This window comes from Octopus bimaculoides, chromosome 1 (genome assembly GCF_001194135.2).
Source record: "Octopus bimaculoides isolate UCB-OBI-ISO-001 chromosome 1, ASM119413v2, whole genome shotgun sequence".
Lineage (NCBI taxonomy): Eukaryota > Metazoa > Mollusca > Cephalopoda > Octopoda > Octopodidae > Octopus > Octopus bimaculoides.
In genome coordinates, this window is record NC_068981.1 from 41,783,040 (window position 1) to 41,807,134 (window position 24,095).

At 34.9% G+C, this 24,095-nt stretch overlaps 2 protein-coding genes across 4 annotated transcripts in view; both read right to left on the reverse strand.

Annotated features, from left to right (window-relative positions):
- Positions 1-10,285, reverse strand: part of LOC106869166 (mitochondrial import inner membrane translocase subunit Tim17-B) — an 11,457-nt gene extending 1,172 nt beyond the window's left edge. Inside the window, exons 1-6 of the mRNA XM_014914785.2 lie at positions 10,150-10,285; positions 7,774-7,873; positions 5,215-5,278; positions 3,867-3,995; positions 2,482-2,517; positions 477-551 (exon numbers count right to left, since the gene is read on the reverse strand). Coding sequence (XP_014770271.1) covers positions 477-551; positions 2,482-2,517; positions 3,867-3,995; positions 5,215-5,278; positions 7,774-7,873; positions 10,150-10,175 — 430 coding nt within the window. The 5' untranslated portion in view covers positions 10,176-10,285. The remainder of the gene's footprint in view (positions 1-476; positions 552-2,481; positions 2,518-3,866; positions 3,996-5,214; positions 5,279-7,773; positions 7,874-10,149) is intronic.
- Positions 10,286-14,167: 3,882 nt separating this feature from the next.
- Positions 14,168-24,095, reverse strand: part of LOC106869174 (protein arginine N-methyltransferase 7) — a 21,873-nt gene continuing 11,945 nt past the window's right edge. For all 3 annotated transcript variants that reach the window (XM_014914814.2, XM_014914797.2, XM_014914805.2), the window contains 7 exons: positions 22,803-22,933; positions 20,204-20,333; positions 19,451-19,534; positions 17,735-17,863; positions 16,294-16,518; positions 14,986-15,143; positions 14,168-14,448 (listed from right to left, as the gene is read on the reverse strand). In XM_014914814.2, the coding sequence (XP_014770300.1) occupies positions 14,211-14,448; positions 14,986-15,143; positions 16,294-16,518; positions 17,735-17,863; positions 19,451-19,534; positions 20,204-20,333; positions 22,803-22,933 (1,095 nt within the window). In that variant the 3' untranslated portion in view covers positions 14,168-14,210. The remainder of the gene's footprint in view (positions 14,449-14,985; positions 15,144-16,293; positions 16,519-17,734; positions 17,864-19,450; positions 19,535-20,203; positions 20,334-22,802; positions 22,934-24,095) is intronic.

Genomic DNA, 24,095 nt, shown 5'->3' on the forward strand with positions numbered 1-24,095 from the left:
TAGACATGATATTATGGAGGAGTATTTTTCGTCACAGGCAAGTGAATTTTGGAAGAGGGACCTTGCAAGTCTACCAGATAGATGGAAGAGCATTGTAGAAAATGAAGGGGAGCTTATTATAGAGTGGTTGGCATTAGGAAGGGCATCCAGCTGTAGAAATCTTGCCAAATCAGATTGGACCCAGCTTGCCAGTTCTCAGTCAAACCACCCAACCCATGCCAGCATGGAAAGCAGACGTTAAATGATGTTGATGATTGAAAGCATCCCTAAAAAAATTAGTATTAAGGGATTAAAAATGCTATAAAATATAAAACAATGATTAAAAAATACACAGAAATAAAAAGGGAGACACATTGTTGGTCTTTTATTTATAAATTTTGCTTATCAATAAAATGTCTAAATAAAGCACATAACTTCTAAAGGAATGTCTATGGTTTTATAGCTGGACAAAAAGAAAAAATAAATGTCAAACTTACCGGGATTGAACTGTTCTGCAGAAAACCGGGTAATTAATATGCCTACACCTTCAATTAATGCAAGTAGTACACCACCTGATGAAAGAAAGAAGGTTGTATTCAAAGGATTTGTGACAAAGCAAATAGAGTGAACACATGGTTCAGGGCTGATAAATATCAAGGAGTAATGTGTTCGTAGAGGCCACACCTCATGGGGAATTAGCCCGTAGATTTAGGAAGGCTCTGAAGGACATCAAACTCAACATTAAGATTGCTGAGAAACCAGAGAGCTCCATCAGATCACAATTACATAGGACGAACCCCTTCAAAAATACTGGATCTTTTCTGTTTGGCTTCCCAATTTTCAATCTCTTCAGTTTCTGTTCAAATTGATTTCATATTTGGTGTAATGTTATAGTTTTATATGCTAAATCAATGCTTTGAAATTCATTTTTGCCATAAATCAATTAATAAAGAGTTAATAGCTTTTAAATTTTGCAAATCTGGGGTAATTTTAGCCAATTGTAGGCTACAGACACATTCACACCTGTCTTAAGCTAAGCATGATTACTCTTTTGTCTGTGAGAAAGCACTTGTTGACAAATATATTCTATTCATTGAGGTGGTGGTGAGTTGTGCTAAAAATAACAGCTAAATAGGCCTTTTGTTTTGGTTTTTGCATAATTGTATGAATTCCCATGTGCAGAATACAAATTGGCAAAAGTTTTCTGAAAATTCCCCAAAATAAAAAAATTTGAGGGGTTATATGGAGTGCATGAAGCAGAACTCCACCAGTATTTCATTTGTTTACAGTTGGCAACATGTGCAGTCACGCACAAAATGACAGCTTCCGAATCCTATTTTCTGACTGGGTGAAATTTATCAAACTTTAAACCTCTATACACAACAGGCACACATGCTTACACATACACAAACTCATATGCATAAACACACTCAAGCATGCACGCACAAGGAAGTAGAAGTACACATGCATACACACAGACATGAATATGCAAACATGTGCACACTGGCATGCAACAGGATCTCAAGCAGACAAATGCAGCCTCCTTAACGGACTAAATCAAAAGTCATTGAAAAGACTGCAAGCAGTAACAAAAGAGCTTTTGACAAACAAAACAAATGACTTACTGTTTAACCAAATTAAACAAACAATTGATAAGTTAGTTGGATATTTAACCAATTGACTAACAATAAAAGAATGGAACTGAACCAGTGCATGTGCTAAACAATGGTATAATGACTCTCACTAGATACAAAAAAAATTTGTTTCAACACATTCAACTCTATTCGCCAGTGCGTGTGCAGTCAGGCCGTGGAACTCTGCGTGCATTGTTGCTCCAGCGTCGCCGTTCGTGCTGTGGTACCCCCCCCCGTCGTTTCGGACAACACAGTTCCTCCGGGAGTACATGGAGCTACCTTAATCTTATCAACTCTGAAACTGTAAACACATCTGATAATTATTCATGAAACAGCTTGAATGTTAATAAAGCTATATTTAGCTTATCTCTATTTATATATATCTTTTATTATTTACTTGTTTCAGTCATTAGACTGTGGCCAAACTGGAGCACTGCCTTGAAGTGTCTTTAGTTGAATGTATCAACCCCAGTACTTTTCCTAAGCCTGGTACTTATTCTACAGGTCTCTTTTGCTGAACTGCTAAGTTATTGGGACTTAAAAAAAACAATACAGGTTGCCAATACTTTTGTGTCTGATTATTAGACCTAAGAAATCTTGCTGTAGAAACACTGCCAAATCAGATTGGAGCCTGGTGTACCCATCTGGTTCACCAGTCCTCAGTCAAATCGTCCAACCCATGCTAGCATGGAAAGTGGACGTTAAATGATGATGATGATGATGATGATGATGATGAATAAAATGGATCTATAATTAGAGAATTAAAGCTAGGTCCACCACTCATGTATATTATCTGAAGCACTCTCCATAACAGTTGGAATAATATCTAAAAAGGAAAATTTACCCAAATGAAAGAATATCAACTTACCAATTATTGCTGAACCAACCATTGCACCAGCACCATCTGCAATATAAGAGTTTAAAAAACTACAGACAACAGAAAGAAACTCAAGTTTTATCACATGAAAGTTAGGTATCAGAAGATTCCAAATTAATTTTCTCCATTTTATGCTAAGAGTAAGAACAATATACAAGACATTTTCAGAATGTCTCCAAGACTGGATGCAGCAAAAGAGAAATAATCACTACAAGGTTACCTTTAAACTAGGCACTTGGTAAGAATCTTACAGTAGTATTAACTCTGTAAACAATATTTAATTACTAGTTGGAGGTGTTGAACCAGGTGGGAAACAAAGTCCATCCAGGTAATTCATCTGATGGATGGACTTCCTTACAGTTTCATGAGGTTTGGGTTAACTGGAAGCAATGGTAAGAGATCTCCTAAATGCAGTGCAATGGAACCAAACCCAGAAGCATGATTATGAAGTAAACTCTTTAACTGCTCAGTTATTCCTCTAACCACTAAAGTAGGCAAAAGTCTATATTTTAATAAATAATTTCTTTATGAAGTTAAAGAAGATACAGTTAAAATCTAAATTATACAATTAAATAACAAAATTTGATACATCTTTAAAGTATTAAAAATATTTTGTATGTAAGATCAATAAGGTATGAAGTTTGTGCCTAAAGTATATTTGGAAAGTTGTTTCAAAGAAATTTGTTGTGAGTGAATTTGTCAGAGAGAGACTGACAAGTAACCCACTGTGCATGTATGTTACTGTCTCCTTTCCTTGGCATCACATGATAGTTGTAAACAAGTGTTACCATCATGCAAACAGTGTTCTTCATTTCCAATCTTCTATGGAAATGTGTTTGTCATAGAGGGTTGGGAGCAGTAAGGGCATCTAGCGAAGGAAGTTCACTTAGTAAATTCCATCCAACACATGCAAGCAAGGAAAAAAGTATGTTAAAAAAAAAATGATGATAAAAGTAGAAGTAATACTAACCAATAAATTAAAACTAATTACCCAATGAGGTAAAACTAATAAGGTTAAAACCTTATTTTCAGATTATAATTAAAGCAATATTGGCTTTGTGTGTAATTAAAATTTTAGATATTCTAACCCTTCAGCTTTTAAATCAGACATATCTGGCCCAAATATTCTACCTGTTTTATGTTCAAAGTGAACAGATCTGGACACTCACAGCTATCCTTCAATGTCATTTTAAAACTGTACAATCACATTATCAAAATCTCAAAACTATGAGATACTGCTTGACTAATTTGAACAATGTGACTGAATAAGCATTACATTTGACATCTAAATGTAAAAGGGTTAACTTTCAATGGAGCCTAAATGAAAGGATGTTTGAGTTAATCTTAGAAAATTAGAAATAAAATAGATAACTTACTTCGAATAGAGAGCACGGCTCCTGTCAGTGCACCACTTGTGATTGAATTCCAAGGGTCTTCTTTTTTTCGAATATAAACTAAAGAGCAATCAATAGCTGAAAACAGGCCTCCCCAAACTGCAAAATTACCTGTGAGAAAACAAAAAGACAACTGAAAATAACTTGTACAACTAAATACTGAAATAATATATAAAGCTTAGCTGTCATTTGTTAGTATGACTAGGTAGTCTGTACCATGCTTTTGCTAATTGTTTTAAGTGCCTATGTAGTCATAGCAAATATAGGCATCTTGTCTGTCAACCTAACTTTGGCCCAGCAGAAAATTGAGAATGTGATAACTGAAGTGAGAGAGGACTATATCAGCAGTTGGCTGGTATTCATTTTAAGCTTAGTGACTGAAGAAATGTGAAATGATGTACTTTGCTCAAGAACAGCATGTTCTACTTGGTTCAGGAACTGAACCCATAACCTTACAATTGTGAGCTGATTACTCTTTATCAATAGGCCATATGCTGTTACATGATACACAATAATATAATTATCTCAAATTTTGACACAAAGCTAGCACTTTTTTTAGAGGGAGGAGATCAGTCAATTAGGTCAACCTCAGTACTTGACTCATCATCATTTAATATCCATTTTCCATGCTGGCATGGGTTGGACAGCTTGATAGAAGCTGGCAAAGCCAGGGGCTGCAGCAGGTTCCATAGTCTGCTTTGGTTCAGTTTCTACAGCTAGATACCTTTCCTAATGCCAACTACTTTACAGAGTGTACTAGGTGCATTTTATGTAGCACCATCACCAGTGCTTTTACTGGTACTTTATTTTGTCAATCTAGAGAAGATGAAATGCTAAGACGACTTCAGCAGAAATTGAACTCAGAATATAAAGAGCTGGAAGAAATGCAAAATACTCTGCCAGTTTGCTTCCTAACATACATAATTATATGTACCCAGGCCTATTTCCCATTTTTTTAGGAGAGGGTAACCACAATAAGATACACACCAGGTATTCCATTCAGTAATATAATACATGTGATACAGCTTTTTTGTGTATACTGAATTTTGGCACATGAATCATAACCTCAAGATAACGAAGAGAATAGTTTTAAAGATATATTTAGAAGTATAAATTTTGAACAGAGATTATTTTAGTCACTATCACTTACTTCACAACCCATGCCAGCACAGAAAACGAACGTTAAATGATGACGACGATGATGATATGCATACATACATGGAGTCAGAGAGAAAGCGTTGCATAATTTTTCAAACAATATTGTTATGGGAGTATGACCTGAGAACAACAAATGGCATCATAAGTACATATAGATACATATAGCACTTACCACCAGTAACAGGAGCTCTCTGTTTGATGGAAACAAAACTGCCAATTAGTCGTCTGTAATGTCCCTGGAAAAAATACATAGAAATCAGATTAATATTTTTGAATAAATAAACAGTTCATAAAAGGACTTAAGGAATATTTGACTCTTTGATATCAACTGTAAATCATTTTGTAATGCTTAATGTTTTAATGGGTCACTAGTGAAAGTGTCACCAATCATATAATGACTACAGTCATAAATTGCAAGTAAAACGTAATGGCTGAACTGTGAATCAGACAAATACCATACTTTTTGCACTGTAAACAATATCTATTTAAATCTATGCACTAATAAATGTTAGATTATGAGAAAATCACTATATAGTGGCTTGTTCTGTCAGAAATAGCAGCCAAATAGCCCTCACATCACACCTCACTGTCTCAAAAAAGAAAGCCATAAAGGATGTCACCCTGGATACACTGAACATGAAAAATGGTGGGATTGTCATTGACAGAATGCTTTTTGATCACAGTTGACCTGGAGCTAACATCATGTGAATGGCATAATTTAATTACCAGCTTTTTTACATTGTACAGTAATGTCTTGATATATAAGTTAATTTGTTCCCAGAGACTGCTTGTAAAACGAAAACTCAAAGCAGAGCAATACTTTCCCATAGTAGCAATGTTATAAATCATACTTCATTCTACAAAAAATATTTTATCTATAAAATTTATAATACTTGTAAATAAATGGCAATAAAACAACAGTAGAATGTAAAGAATATTTCATGTAAAGTAAAAAGAATGTCAAGTTCATTTATAAAAAATATTACAATTGCATTCTGAATAACTTTCACTAGACTCACATACATACCATCGCTTGTAGATGCAATTGCTGATTCACAAGCACTTGTAGACAGACTTGTAGATTTCTTTTTAAAAAACAAGTCTAGAGTAAATGCTTGAAAGTATTTTTCTGCTCTCTATAAATTTCTTGGTAACATGCAGAAGCATTTGTTATGGTAGTAGAAACTTTTGCACTCAATTCAAAATTTGGAACTTGTGCTTGGAAAATATATTATAAATTAAAATTCGTAAACCTGGGGGTCTCATAAAGCAGGTCCTCATTAAGTGAGGTATTACTGTACCAAGGAAAATAAAAACAACAAAAAACGTCTGAATGGCACAACTCTTCTCACAGAACATTGAAACCACTTATCAAGGTATTACAGAATGATTTGAATCCAGAAACTATGTAGTTGTAAAGCAAATTTCTTACCCTATATAATCTTCAGAAACATGTGACAATGTACCTTAATGCAAAATACTGTCATCTGCTGCCCTCCCTCCCAACATATCAAAGACGACTGAATAAGTTGTAAACAAACTCTTTCATCAGCAACTATTTGTTTTCATCAATTACCAGTATGGCGCCAGAAGAGCTACAGGTGCTTTACAATTGGCATGCACTGCTTCTAAGAACAAAGATAGGGAAAACATTCTCTAATGAAGATGTAACAAACAATTCTATCAACAAACTAAGATTTTAGACACTATTGGTTACTGATACTGAACAATATTCAAGTAAGACTTATATTGAAATAATGGTAACAAAATTTAGACAGTGCAGCTGTTACAAGTATAATGACACTGTATTCAAACAAATATAATCTGGCAGATTAGTAAAGACTCAATCCCCAACATATTGAAACTGCTGATACATAAACTAGCCAGCTGTGCAATACCTTCACTCAGGATCAGCTGGTGCACTTGCTTTTCCAACTCATATCTACTGTCTCAATCAAGAGCATATAATAAATACTTTGCTTACCCACTTAACAGTGTGGACGTAAAATGCATCCAGTCCACATTGTAAAGTGATTGGCATTTGGAACAGCATCCAACAGTAAAAACCTTGGCAAAAGTGACCTTGCCTGTGCTCATGCCACGTAAAAATCACTCAGTCCTCTCTGCTGAGTGGTTGGTGTTAGGAAGGACATCAAGCTGTAAAAACCCTTCCAAAACAGACACAAAAGTCTGATGCAGGCTCCTGTCAAACTGTCCAACCCGTGCCAGAATGAGAAGGTGGACGTTAAATGACAGTGATGAATCATTTTATCTCAGAACTGTCCATGTTTAACCAACAGAAATACAAACTGAACTCACCAGTCCTAGAAGGCCTATAAAATTCGCGAGTGTTGCTTCTCATCCAAGATTAATGTCATTTTAAATTTACAAATAGAAAGCTTTTCAGAACCCAGAGGCTACTTTGGTTAATCTAATATAAGTTTGAAGTTACTTGCAGTGTGTAACTGAAACCCTGTCCACAAAGAAGGAGCTCATTTTTGAGTTTACCATGAAGACAATATCAAATATAATTTGAAAGGAGATAACTAAGCTGACTAAAGGAGATAACTAGTCCCTTCAATCTCAGTGGTGCAATTCAAAACTATCTCAAATCCTTCATTTTGTCTGCTTTTTACTGCTAGAATGGGTTGGAAAAATAGGTTTCAAGGCATTGTTTTATAAATAAAACAGTAATAGAATCCTGAAACATTAAAACAACAAACAAACTTACACTGGGTGCATTCCTAAATCCTTTGATTCCATGAAATACAGACCCTCCTATGGCACCCATAGAAAAGGCACCACCACAATCATCCACTATTCTCCAAGGACTAAAAAAAAAGATGCAAGGAAAAAGAAATTGAAAAGTAAAGTGCATTAATTGGAATATAAATATTTTTATATTTAAAAAATTAATTTTATTCATGCCATCAATATATGAAATTCTGAACAAAAAACACGGGACAAAATTAGAAATTCGTTTTGTTACTTTATCTGTAAATAATGAAAAAATGTTTCTGTATGGTCTATTAGCTTGGGAAATTAACAGAACACTCCTGTTTTCTTCCTTACAGTGTAAAATTAATTATCTTCTACTTATTTTTTTTGCTCAAGTAATAATTCTGAATTTTAGCAATATTGCAAGCTTTTTTAAAAAAGGTACAATCTGTCGTTAGATTTTCTGCCTTTATTCAGTGCATTTAAAGACAGGTGCACTTTAAGAAATATTTAATGCAGCGTTGTTTTCATTAGCAGCGCTCACGCAGCTAAAAGTGCACGACTTTGCCGAGGTGAACTTGCTATGAATTTAAAGGTGAACTGTGAATATCATGGCAGTTTACAAGTTTAAACCTATCAATAGCTTCATGATTTGTCTACAAACAAGAAGCGATTTGAATACTTTAAAACGAATTGAAAAATATTTTTTCATGTCTGTTGGTTAACCTTACGATATAAAGTGGAGAGAGGCACAGAGAGAGAGAGATGTATAAGCAATCTTAGTTGCTGAGGAATTTAGTAAAATAACTTTATTATTGAGCTGGTGTTTGTTACAGATTAAGAAAATTTTGATGGAAGATTCTATTTTAGATTACTTTAAAACAGTAACTTTGATTCATAGAACCAAGACGGTATCAAAAGGGTTAAATTGAGCTCGATATGCAATAAGTCTTCGAATAAAAGAAGATCGATATTTTGTGATCGCACATCAATAGTACATTAGTTTATCAATGAGAGTGACAAATAGATAGATTTCTGCTTTCTACTTCTCATTCGTAATTAAGAAGTATTTAATGACAAGTAAATACAATTTTAATTGTATTCAGTATATTAAAACTGTAACCTCCGTCTAGGATGTTAGCAGAAGATATAACGAAGGTTAAGGAGAGAATAAAAATGCCAAGGTCAAAAAGGGAGGAGATATATTTTTGTGGAAAAGCACGTAGACGAATGAAGCGTGTATAAATTTTCATACTAATGTGATAAATAAATTCGGTATGTCTAACTGTAAGGTATTACACTTTCGGGTTTTGGTTAGGAAAATACTCATAACTTACACAGATTATATATATATATATATTGTATGCAATGTATTTTTTTCAGGAAGAACATTACTAGATATATAACATTCAAAAAGAGTTTCTTTCTAAATACTGTTTTGACATATATGTCACCGTTTTCTCCCACATATCTGTTCGTTTTTTTGATAATCAATCCTGCTCATTTTCATATTTAAATATATAAATACTTTTTGTAAAACCTCAGCTAACAATCAAAATTAAACGCTGTTCAAACGGTATGTATATTATCTCTGAAACACTAAATGAAAATGAAGGAGTGAACAGGGTCCGAAAGTTTGAACTTGATCTCATTTAGCACGAGGCACTGATTAAAAATTCGTTACGTTTCACGAACATTGGCTTTTGGAAAAGTACCCAACTTATAGAAATTTCTTTTTACATATAAAGCAATTTCCATTTTTTCATTTTATTAACTCCTACAATAGTATAGTCAAATTATGAAATGATTTATTTGAACCGCATTTAATAGTGTTTATAGCCTAAGTATAAAGGAGGGGATAAAGTAGAATTTGAAGAAACTAGCGATGATCTGCATCAGCAAAAACAGCTAGTTAATACATCCCTTGAAATAGATGTATGTTGTGAGTAGAGGGCCCTTCTGAAAACCTGAAAATATTTACGAAGGTAGTAACGGACAGGAATATTTCGTAAATACATGTGGCTTACGTAATAACAAATGTAAACGGAAGTGCATACTATGTGATCAATGAGGATAATAAACACACCAGAAAACTAGAAAATGGTATATGTTAAAGTGTTAAGTTACTTTTAGTCAATCACAAACTTTTTATTAATAGAAAATCTTTGAGAAATGATTTAAAACATTAAGTCGTATTTGAGCAAAACAACGTATTAACGAACATGCTTTGTAGTCGACATAAACACTACGCAAATGAAACTATATCGTCATTAAACATATAGTGTAATAACAAATGAAATAACATATGTGATTACTAGATGTAAATTTCTAGATAAAGAAACCATGTAATTAATAAGCTATTAAAAAAATCAATTCTAATTTTACTGACCATGGATCACGTGCATACTCCTCCATTGCTGTCAGAAAAGGGGGTGCAACTCAAAATTGGCTTTATTGCTGGAACGAACAACTTTTAGTGAAACGAAACGTTTTAAGTATTTTATGGTAATTTATCAAAAGATAGGATTCACTAGCTCTGTTAATTATTTCAGCATTAAACATGCATACAACAGCTAAAATATCGGTGTATGCCAATTTAATTAATTTGAATAAAAATATTTAGCGTTGAATTAAAATATAAATATCAGTCTTAACTCTTAAAAACCATGTTGGTAACTTCCCTATTGCTGCCAATTTCCTGGGAAGCACCCATAGAAACGGTTTACGCGTCTCTTTCTCTCTCAGATCAAATCACACTAGACTGTAAATGATAATGTATCGCACGAATGAGCGCAAGTAAACTCAGTTTTAATTGACAACTGATTATAAGCTTTCCATAGTGATTGAGGTAAAGAAGCATTCATTAATCATTTATCCTTTTAACCCTTGCAGATGGTTCGATGTTTATGAGGAAGAAAATTAATTACACTTGCTTAGAATAGGAGAAGTTACTTGTATTAGATTATAATCGTATCGAGGGTTAGATTTATTTCTCATCCGCTATATATTACAGAAAAGTGAGTTTAGGATCAGCTCTGCATCTCCACAATACTAGAGTTCGATATTGATTGATATCCTAACGTTTGTTGATCGGCTTCAGATCAACCTTATTGAACAAACCTTTCATCAAAGTTTTTCAGCCGCAACCATCAAATATTCTTAGGCATACATGTATTCAGAACTACTTCCCTCAACTCTCGTTTCAGATAATGATATCTAGAAAGAATTTTCAAAATTAGTTTTCCCTTGATTTGGAGAGAATATTAAAATAAGTAATTTATTCAATTTTCAATTTGATTTTAAAACCTTTATTCTTTGTGTACAGTTTATTTATCTGCTACCATCTTACATATGATACTAAAACAGGGTAAACATATTTTATGCGATTCACAAAGATGTTGATCATCAACACCATCGTAAACTTTGTCAACGTTGTTTTAACGTTTATGTTTTGATGCTGTCAGGAGTTGAATAGGTTTGTTATACTGCATAGTCTCCACATCGTGTTATCTGATATGTGAAACCCATAGGCTAAACAACAGTGCATCTGGCATGTGTTCTTTGCAATTTTTTTGTTTACGTAAGAAAAGAAACCCAGAATAAATCCCTGAGGTTTTTCTTCTAGATAACGGTAAGTTTGATGCAGTTGATGTCAATGTTTGCAAGAAACCTGTAAGAGAAGATTGGAATTCTGTCGAGGAAGAACTGGATGAAATGCTTCGTGCAAGGTTCTGGAAGTAAAAAAAATTAAAGCAAAGATGGATAGGTCTGGGTGGGGAGGGTGTACATCCAGTTAGTTCAGATGTCATTGTAGTTATGATGGAAAAGGCTAACTGAGAAAATAGTCTCTGAATTAGTGGTTGTTAACATGGTTGAATTGTAAGCCTATCAGATGACTTTAGATGCTGTTAAGGATGTTTGAGTGTATAGCAACAGTAGCAGTGTATCATAAATGTGAACAGGTCTTCACTGTAGGCTTTGAGATTTGTAGGTCAGCAACTTATTAAATCTGAAGTATTTCTTTATTTTAAAAATATAATTGATACAGTTTTGACTATGTTGTATATGCACAATCACCATCAAAGATCTCAGAGACAGTGAATCCTAGCATTTTTAGTGACATTAGTTGTGTGTTGTTTATAACCAGAGATGGTGAGATCTAGATTGTTTCCTGACTGGCTCTCGTGCTGGTGGTACACAGTAAGCCCCATGCATGCGTGGCTCGTTGTCAGTGTCACCTGACTGGCTCCCCGTGCCGGTGGAACGTAAAAAGCACCATCCGAACGTGACCGATGCCAGTGCCGCCTGACTGGCTCCCGTGCCTGTGGCACGTAAAAAGCACCCACTACACTCCCGGAGTGGTTAGGAAGGGCATCCAGCTATAGAAACACTGCCAGATCAGATTGGAGCCTGGTGTGACCTCCTGGCTTGCCAGTCCCCAGTCAAACCATTCCAGCATAGAAAACGGACGGTAAACAATGATAATGACGATGTATACAACAGGCTTCTTTCAGTCTGTCTACTAAATTTACTCACAAGGCTTTGGTTGGCCTGGGCTATTTTACAAGACACTGGCTCAAGGTGTCATGTACTGGGACTGAACCTGTAACCATGTGGTTTGGAAGTAAGCTCCTCAATCACACAACCATACCTGTGGCTATATATTGATAACTTCTTGTCAGCTGAGAAGATCTATTAAGACTGAAACATATCTGATGCTTTCATCAGTTGGCTTAAAGAGCACATCTTACTACATATATACATATATGTATGTGTGTGTGTGTATGTATGAAATTTTGAATTTAGTTCACGGACCCCCATTACTACCTTTGTGGATCACTCTGCTAGATGGTAAGGGTTCGCTCCCCCTGCTACCAATATATATTGTATATAGAGGGTGCAGCATTGCCCTGATAACCAGCTGGCAGACAATCTGCCTAGGGTTAAACTAGTAGTAACAGAACGGCCACTTTGAAGTGGCGAACAACTTTGTTAGGATAGTTACTACTATGAACTCGAGATTTTACTAGCTATTCTTATAGGAGTTATCTCCCTTCCTCATCAATTTTAGGGTTACCCTCACCTCTTAAAATTTTTTTATGCTAATTGTTTGATAATCGCACTTTTTTAGCTCACAATATTACATATGTAAGACCCTATCGTATTTAAAGCGTCAATGGTAGCCATAATGAATAATGTTGTTTAAGTGGAGAGATCAAAGGGGTTTTTTGCATATGGTGACTGTGTATGTAGTGGTGAGATAGAGCTCGAGAAGTATTCCAGTCATTGTCTTTTTGAGCTTTTGAGACAAAATCCCACCCTATTGAAAGTTAATTAGGCTGAAAAAATTCTTATCTTAACAGTTAATTGACACTCGTGCAATAGATGTGGTTTTTGAGCTCTGGTGAGGATTTCGTAATTTAATGTAGGCCAAAATAATTGACAAATGAATTGTGTCATTTCTGGGTCTTTACTGTTATCTTTGGTAAACCTATTTTACATCGCATTTAAATACTTTTTACTGTGAACTTTAAAGAGGCAGTCCTACATGCTTCAGCTGAATGGAAGATGACTTGTCTGATTCATCTAATTACTAACTGATCTCATCTGTTACCACTAAAACACAAACTGTCTCCAAGGATTGGGCAGCTATCATTAATACATATTTAAATTTTCTTACGCCACCTATCTACTTGTTTTATTGACACCCATTACTTTCTCATTTCTTGGAAGACCCTAAATTAAACAATTTTATAATCTGCCATAAGAACAGAATGACATCTCTGAAATTTCTTCCCACATTTTCTGAATATTAATCTGTACTTCATCTAAGCATAACTTGGCCTAGGAGACCACATGGGAATAGAATGTCTAGTGTTACCCCTTAAAATAGTTTAAATACATCTAATGCTGACTGATGTCATACATTTATTTATTGAATTAATGAAATATGCAATTTAGACTAGTAACTCTGGGAGAAAAAACCTAATTTTAAAGTCATTCAAATCCTTTAAGAAGAAACTAAGACAAATTGTGTATATTTTCTTTGCTATCATTATTACCATAATAGCTAGTTGATAGTGTTGTGTTCTGACTGTACTGTGGATTGTGCTTGTATCAGAAATCATGGAATACACTGGAAATGGTAAGGTCAGATCTAACTATCTGAGACCTTACAAACAATTACGGTATAGGATGAAGACAATTGGATATTAGCTAAAGTGTAAACACATATAATGGAAAAAAAAATTAAAATAGTGATACTGAATAAAAACAACCAATGTCAAACAACCACATTAAATATAATTTTAAGTTTACATACACATAGAAATTTTCTGGAATGAAAATGTATTGTAAATTTAATTTTTTTAAAAACAGCTTTCATAGCAAAACATAACAAAGAAGTATTTTTGATAAAAGCAATTTAATTTTTCCATAGTTTTTAAATGGTTAAAATTCTATATTGATTTGACCAGATTTAGGATGAAAAGTTAAAGTGACAGCAAATTTCCCATTAGAGGTAGCATCAATAGGTTGGTTAAGCAAATGAACTCCTTGGCGTGTGTGTTTATCCCAAGTAACATAGCCATCTGATGCTTTCTCTTCAGAGTTTGTTATGCCTGTACTAATCGTTACGTTACCATATTGGAATTCTACCCAGAATGCAATACCATTGCATGTTCCAGTTCTGAAGTGGAGAAAAAAAAGAATATAAATAAATATGAAAAAAAAAAAATGCAGCTACGATTTTTACATATACATGAAGTTAAAATGCTGTATTACTGACCCTACAGTCATGTGTTCAAACTCTACTATAATTATTCCATTGTGTTCAGGTCTCATAACTAAGGGGTTAAAATATTAGATAAGTCACATGGACTCATTTGACATTTTATCTAATGGTATTTGTGTGATTGTTATCATATAAGCTCTTCCTTTTTCCAAAGATGGTAAACTATTATTGAAAGAAAATCTTATTGCTGTTTCTAGCAGATCCAGAGGCCACACAGAGGCTCCCCTCCTGTGTGAACCCTTCACATAGTTTTCAGTTCAGCAAGTACAGTATAAAGCATTTAAGAACACAAGACAATGTTTGAACTTATGAACCTTACTAATTTTAATGATATAAATAATTTCAGTATATAACAATAATATTAATTATAAAATACTGACATTATATAATGACAGAAAACATTGTCAGTATATAATGGCGAAAATTACTCACCTGGTAAATGTTAGTGTGTGTTCCTTATACACTTTATTCTCTTTAAAAATGGAAGAAAGATCAAAAGAAGCAATTTCAAGAGGTTCAGAAAGTGCTTTGCCTAGATATTCCCAGAGTACTTCAGCTTCAATATTTCGGTCAACTCTGAGTGAGGAATCCTACAATTAAAATAAGATAATTCACACAAGATGCATGCGCGTGTGTGGAAACTGTCCTAAGATGTGCAATCAGACAAATATCTTCCGTCAGTCACTTACCATATCCTGAATGTATTGCTTAAAGTTTTGATGTATAGTAGTTGACTTAGTAGAAAGCCCACAAGATTATCAACCATCTTTCTAAGGATAACTTTGGCCACCTTTTGGAATTCAATATTTCTATCACGCATGGACAGTGCTTACCAAATCAAAAAACAGTGCAACATCCATGACTTTTAGAAACATTTTTTGACACTCAGATTTGTTGAAACTACCAATGTCTGGTGTTGGCTGTCAGGACACAGCACACTTTATATGTCTGCTTTCTGCCTCTTTTTTTAACCTCTTTTTATGAGCTGTAGTGCACCTGAATACTGTATATAAGAAGCTTGTTGTTGTTGTTGTTGTTATTATTATCAAAAAGGTGGTGAGCTGGCAGAATTGTTAGTATGCTGGACGAAATGCTTAGCAGCATTTCATCTGTCTATGTTCTGAGTTCAAATTCTTTTGAGGTTGACTTTGTCCTTCATCCCTCTCAGGATTATTATTATTATTAAAATTTCCTTTTAATTTAATATGAATTCAACTAATATCTAATATACTTAAGTATAAGAATCTAAGTAACATACTGGACATCTTAACCATCAATATTTTAACTTCACTTCAATTACAAGCACAAGCTACAAAAAAAAAAGTTAGTCTTTATTAAATATAAAAAAATTCTTTTCTTGGCTTATGAAAATGTTTCTTTAAAGGTCATATGATAAATGTTGAAGTAACACTTCATAAAAACAACATATATTATAAACAACTTGGATATATTCAAATTTTGTAGCAGTCTTTAGGATTAAGTGATTAAATGGCAAAAGCACTTTTATAACATTCTTTATAGAAGAACAAATAGGATAGTAAACTCCCAATTAATATCAGCAAGAGCTGAGTTATTTGTTTTACATTATGTTCAGTGCTTTGTTTATTGTTTCAATAATACATGGTAGTGACTTTGATGTAAAAGCTAAATTAACCCTCAAAAAATAAATAATGAGGCAAGATCTATAATAAAATAAAAAGTGACATACATACAATGGTTTTTAAAAAAGAAGATTCTTACCTCAATCATAGAATCAAATTCCTCTAAACAAAATCCTTCACATGTTTTTACTGCTGAACGAATCTTTGAAAGGTCTCTAAATTGCATGGCCATTCCAAAGATTTTCATTTTGTTGGGGTAACATGCAAGTGTGGAAGACAATTCGCTGAGGATGTACCAGAAATGCAAATTATGCCAGGGCAGCAGGCAAGAATTAAAACTTGGTTCTCCTATGGCGATATCAACCTATGAGAAAATGAATGGACTAAATACATCAATGCTGTGAAACATTTATGTACATTACTGGATCCTTTTATCAATCCATAACTTATCTCCAACAGCTAACTTTTATCATCAGGCAACTACTTTGATGGTACTGATACAACTGTTTTTAACCACCTATCTGTCTGGAAGAAAGGGATATATATGTATTTATATAGTAATATGCAGGTGTTGGTGTAATATATATATGTAGTAATAAGAATGTGTTTCACTCTTGCTGATTTCTAATGATTCTCAGGCAGCAATTAAGTTATTAATGCTGTTAACACCACCAGATTGAATAGTACTGCCCAGATGTTGAAATAATAGTGATATCTGTTTGGCAGCTGATGATAGGAATGTATATTTAATATGCTTGTTTGTTAATTTATTTTATCTCCTGGGGCTTTATTATTCTGAATTGTCCTTCATTCTCATAGATTTGAAAGTGTTTGTGGATTCATGATTTATGGTAATTACTTATATTGATATTGGTTAATTTATTTCATAGATAATCTTATAAGGCTTAGTATAACACTTAGATAGCACTAGTTCTCTCTCTCTCTCTCTCTATATATATATATATACAATGCTCTTAGCTTAGACTTTTTTGGGGAAACTATATCAAACCATCTCAAGTGTAACTGCCCGAAACAGTCGTGACTTCTGGTACTTGACTGAGGAAAGAGGGCCATGAATGACCCATCTTTTTTTACCTGTCCTTCTCTCATCCGCTTTTGTATTGTCATTCTGTCTGAATGTTTCATCATCCTCTATTGAGTTTTTGTTCCATCTTTATATTGATATATATATTAAAGAATTGCAGATGACTTAAGACCATAAAAATAGTGAAAGTGAGGAGGGGCAGGAGAACAGGAAGTGTGGGTGGGTGGGCAAAGATTGCAAGAGTGTATGGGAAAGTAAGAGATTGGTAGAGATAGAGAAGGATTGAGAGAGGAATATAATCAAGAACGTGTTGAGAGATAAGTAGTGAAAGAGAAAGGATAGGAGGAAGACAGGGAGAGAAGACATGATTGGGTAAGTTGTAAGAGGGCAGGTGTAGTGAATGGGGGGGGGGGGGAGAAAAAATGGAGAGATGTTGTGGAGGAGAATGTGAGCAAGGATAAAAACTGAGAAGGGAAAAGAAGGAAATATAATGAAGAAACAACAAAGGAGAAAATTATAGAATTTATAATTTTACCTTCATTAAATCAAACTGCTGCTTTGTAGGTATTTTGTCTAATAATGTGATAACACCTTCAGCATTGTTACTTTTAATAAAACTCTCTATGATTTGATGATTGTGTTTATGGGTTTCAACAGCAAAAACCTGATATAAATAGAAGTTAAAATGCAAATTAAAATGACATTATACATAATAAACACTTAATGAAATAGGAAACAGACCCACTGACTTGAACCGTATTACCATTGATACTTTAATAATGTCTAATTATACCCAGAGTGCCTAGTGTTCAGTTTCTCATATATTATGTACTTAAATTTAATTTTTCTCCCCAAAATAATTTGGCAAATTACTTAGCATAGAGTTATAATTACATACATAATTATCATCATATATTTAATATAGTGGAATGAGTGGGGGCAGGGAAACAGGAATTATGAGTAGTGGTAGAGACAATGAAGGGGTGAAATGGAGAATATAATAAAGAACACATGCACACACACACACTTAAATGTTCTCTGGACAAATTTTTCCAAAAAGTCCCTACACTTGGATATGTCTCTAACAGTAATAACTCTTTGCTAGAGTGGGCCATGGTGTCCCATATATAACTGAGGTCTGAATCATGATCTAAAAGGTTTCACCAGGTGGTGCTATTAAGTTAGATATGATCTGGGCCTATACTGGCCAAAACTTATCTAAGTTATATTCTATACAAACATAGAATGGTGATAGCTGCAATATATCCATCTCAGACTTTACTTGAGAGATTTTGTGTTTATAACAAAATACTACATCTTGTGCAGTTGTACATTTGGATATACATTATAAATGTTATACCCATCATTTCATGTGTGTGTGTGTATGTGGCTCTGTATATTCTTATGTCTAACATAATGAAATTAGACATTATTAATTCCAATGTATTTTATGAGTTCATTAATAAAACATGAATTATCAAATTAAAATGATTAGGATGTATTTGTTCAATCAGTTGTGATACTCAATATGATGTCTCCCTATTTGTTGTGCAATAGTTAAAAAAAACTGAAGCAAACAAATTAAAACAAAATGGAGATCAGGAAAGAAATACAACCACAAAAACCGCAGGTTCAATTTCATGAGGTTATATTACTTCATCTCTGTAAAACTGATACAACATTGTGTAACTAGAACTCATTTGAGCACAGAAAAGAAAGAAGGTATTAACTGAGATAATGCCAACTGTTGTTATTAATGCATCTATGGAGGCAACAATGATAAAGATTTGATTAAAGGAAAATAAGAAACATCTTGTTATTTTCTGAAATCATCATCATCGTTGTCGTTTAACGTCTGCTTTACCTACTGGCATGGGTTGGATGGTTTGACTGAGGACTGGCAAGCCAGAAGGCTGTACTAGGCTCCAATCTGATCTGGCAAAGTTTCTACAGCTGGGTGCCCTTCCTAATGCCAACCACTCCGAGAGTGTAGTGGGTGCTTTTTATGTGCCACCAGCACAAGGGAATGTCAGGCAATACTGGCATCGACCATGCTTGAATGGTGTTTTTTACGTGCCACCAGCAGGGGAACCAGTTAGGTGGCACTGGCAATGACCATGCTCTAATGGTGCTTTTTATGTGTCACTGGCATGGGTGCCAGTCAGGCGGCACTGGCAATCTACAACCTAATGAAAACAAAGCATAAATAAAACTTTATACGATTTAGAAAAACCCAGTTGTAAGCAAATACCTTTTTGGCTCCTAACTTAGCAGCAATAAGAGGAATTAAAGAACCATCTCCAATAGATAGGCAAACAGTATCCTTATTGATAACCTGCAAAACATAGATAAAAAAATAAATAATTTGTCATTAAACTAACCATAACATCAATGAGAGTAAAGTTAGAGAATGTGAAAACCATAATCTGTAATTGAGTACTTTTGAATTAATAGCTTTATGCCCATGAATGACCTTTTTATTACTACAGTATTTTCAGTGAATTTCTATTATAAAAGAAATGAAATATGTACTGTAACTATAATCTTAATTCTCAGTGCGAACAGGGCTATAAAACACAGTTACACGCACTCTCTCTCTCTCTCACACACACACACACAATCCAATAGAGGAGGCCCTATTCAGTTTACTCAACTTGTGTGGTTTGGGAGCCAAATCTCTCCCAAACCACACTACACTGTTCTGAAACAGGAAGAGTACATTGAATAATGTGGTCCTAGATGATAAAAAAGAAAAGAAGGATTGAAAAATAAAGCAAAAAACAAAGATGCCCACAGTTTAAATGCCTTTGGTTACAAGATCAGGCCTGACTTGAAGTTAAACAGCAACATACACATGTAAACATGAAGACATTAATATACACACACACCAGGAAAATTATCAAGAAATATAGTCTTTGTTCACACTTTTAGATATTCCAAAATATTATAAAATTTTATGAAATTTATTAAACTAGATTTTAAAAATATTTTGGCAGAACTTTACCTTCTTTAGTTCATTGACGTAAACTTGGTTCCGAACAGGGTCATTCAGCATACCTAAACGGTTTCTGCCATAAGTTAAATGTATGCCACAACTACACACAGGCAAGACATCACTGATGGATTCTTGAGGCCTGGTTTTAAAATAAAGAAAGCAAATCATGAAATTAACAAAACTAAGGGGTCATATTGAAAAAGAATTATATTTGTACAAAGAAAGCTTCAATAAATGATGTGAATATCTAGTTTTACAATCTGTGTAAAAGTTGTTGTTGGTTAAACCCAGGTCAGTTTTGTTAGAGGCAATCTTATCAAAGCCATTCTAGCCATGTCAACAGTGTCATTTTCCCCCCAGATGGTGTATCCAGGACTGCATAATATAACATGTCCTTCTGTATTTTAAGATAAGATGTAATTTGATGGAGATCTGGCAGCAATTTCTAACAAACTGAGCTACCATATAGAGGCATCTTTGATGGCTCATTACATAAGAATAGAAAATAAGTGTAACTCAATTAAATAAATAAAACTACTAAAAACGAAAACATATTTTAAATTGATTTAGAATCTTCTTAAATTATTGGTTTTGTGAATAAGGAAGCATCCAAGACTTTCCAGTTTCTTAAATCATTTTAGCATCTACCTTTCTATGCTTGATGGAGTTTGTTGAGGCAGATTTTCTATGGCTAATAGCCCTTCCTGTTGTCAGCCCTCACCTGTTTTCAAGCAAGGTTATATTTCACCTGAGCCAGACATTTTTTGCAGAATATTAGAAACGAACGACACTGCTTGTATGATAGTGACACTCATTTACAACTAGCATGTAATGTCAAGACAAGGAAACATAAACATACAAGCATTTACACACACCTCTTATATGACAAACTTCTTTCAGTTTCTGCTTACCAAATCCACTCTCAAGGCTTTGGTCAACCCAGAGCTACAGTAGAGGACACTTGCTCAAGGTGCCACACAGTGAAATTGAACCTGAAACCATGTAGCTGGGAAGCAAAGTTCTTAACCACATAGCTATGCCTGCACCTGTCATAGCCACACCTGTGACCACAGCCAAAGCAAAAGAAAAAAAAAACTCAGATCATCTGTGATATTAGGAAGTAAACTATGCCTGTTTATGAATAAATAAGTTAAATGAATTCCAGGTAGAAGTAGGGGTCCACCAAGGATCAGCCCCCAGCCTCCTCTTATTCATCATAGTCCTCCAGGCAATAACAGAGGAATTCAAGACAGATTGCCCCTGGGAGCTCCTCAATGCTGATAACCTGGCCCTCAGCAGAATCACTACCAGAACTAGAAATTCCAGGTGTGGAAGCGAGGTTTAGAGTTGAAGGGCCTTAGAGTCAATGTCGCAAAGACCAAAGTCCTCGTAAGTAGGAAGATGAACAAATCACACACCCCTTCAGGTAGATGGCGCTGCTCAATCTGTAGAAAATCTATAAGATGTACACAGTGTAAGTTATGGACGCATAAGAGGTGCAGCAACATCAAAGGAAGATTAACCGAGAAGATAGCTTTCGTGTGTGGCAGATGCACTGGGGCAATAAACACTACAGATGCTCAGAAAATAAATTCCATCACATGCCAGGGAGAGAAACCAGAAGTAGTTTGATAGCTTCCGCTACCTAGGGGACCAAGTTAGTAGTGGGAGTGGATGCTCAGAGAGCGTTACCACTAGAATAAGAGTAGCCTGGGTAAAGTTCAGAAAGCTTCTACCCCTACTGGTGACAAAGGGCCTCTCACTTAGAGTGAAAGGTAGATTGTATGATGCATGTGTGCGAACTGCCATGCTTCATGGCAGTGAAACATGGGCCGTGACTGCTGAAGACATGCATAGGCTTGAAAGAAATGAAGCTAGCATTATCCGCTGGATGTGTAATGTCAGTGTGCACACATGACAGAGTGTAAGCACCCAGAGAGAAATGTTGGACATAAGAAGCATTGGATGTGATGTGCAAGAGAGACGTTTGCATTGGTATGGTCACGTACTACAGATGGATGAGGAGAGCTGTGTGAAAAAGTGCCAATCCCAAACAGTTGAAGGAATCCGGGGTAAAGGTAGACCCAGGAAGACATGGGATGAGGTGGTCAAGTATGACCTTCGAACGTTGGGCCTCACAAAGGAAATGACAAAAGACAGAGACCTCTGGAGGTATGCTGTGACTGAGAAGATCCGGTAAATAAAGTGAGATCACAGCTGTAACCTACACCAGTGTCGCATAACCAGCCAACTCAAATGTACCCTTGGATCGTAGGGCGACATGCTGTGCTTGAGGAGACCTATTGAGTCAAGTACATCAACAAATGAAATCAAATCACAATCAAATGGAAATTGTAGTTGTGGTCCCCATGCTGGTGGCACGTAAAAAGCACCATCTGATCATGGTCGATGCCAGCACCCTCTTGGTGTGGTTGGTGTTAAGAAGGGCATCCAGCTGTAGAAACACTGTCAGATGAGACTGGAGTCTGGTGCAGCCTCCTGACTTTCCAGACCCCAGTCAAACTGTCCAGCTCATGCCAGCATGGAAAACGGACGTAAGACGATGATGATGATAATGAAGTTTGTAGATAAGTTAAATAAAACTTACTCCTTTTTAGTAGACACATCAAACCACCAGCTGTACTCATCATGGCAACTGGTTAGGGAAACTTCTTCTCCAGCTTCAACTGTTATGTATTTCGATGGGTAATATATGGCTTGCATCCAATGATCTCTCCACTTGTTTGAAAAAGCGAATAATTAAATTACAATAAATGTGAAACGAAATATAAAAATATAACAATATTTTAAGAGAATAACTATGTAAGTATGTCAGAATATTCCTAATTTTTACTAAAATGAAAAACTACTTTTAAAGATCTTGGGTCTAATATTGTTCTGGAAACTGATATCTGATAGCAATGATGATGATGATTGATAACGATATAAATTAATAAACAACAATTTTACATTCCTATATGTTCTCACAAACAGAATTAAAACATTTGCATGGATGTTAATTGTAAGCTAACTTTAATTACGAGTTATTCATAGTAGCAAACAAAGAACATTGACCAGAGAGCATCTAAGTGGTTGCACAACCTGCTAAAAGTAGTACCAATTTCACTCAAATTATACCTTACTATCTAAGAGGATAGAGTGGAAAATGTAGTCGTACATAACCTTAAGAAGATAGGTTGACAGCAGTTGGAACACCTTTGATGAATCAGAGACAACCTGGATTATACAGCAACAACAACACTGACCATTTCAAGTTCAAGATGCAGCTTCTATGTAGTTGTTCACCATGCTAGAAATAGCAACCAACTTGCCTTCAGATTCCACTATATCCTCTTAAAACTGAAAAGGCACATTAGATAATATAGTCCTAGCTGTACTAGGTATAGTCATGGATAGAACACCTTTGATCATAAATCTGTTTGATAAAGGCTAGACAACAAGAATAATGTTACATTGGTTGACTGAACTGAAGAAAAGCTTCCAGATTAATTAGCATAATTCGTTGTTGATTAACTTCTGTTAACCCTGATGAAGTAGATGTATGATCAAAGATATTCCAGCCTTGACCATCCCTATGTTTCTTTCAGACTACATTATCCAATGTCTTCCTATTCTTTTTTAAGCTGGTGAAGTGTGATTTAAGGGAAATTTATTTGCTAATCAGGAGTGGCTGTGTGGTAAGTAGCTTGCTTACCAACCACATCATCCCGGGTTCAGTCCCACTGCGTGACACCTTGGGCAAGCATCTTCTACTATAGCCTTGGGCCGACCAAAGCCTTGTGAGTGGATTTGGTAGACGGAAACTGGAAGAAGCCCGTCGTATATATATATATATATATATATGTGTGTGTATGTGTGTATGTCTGTTCCCCCCCCCCCC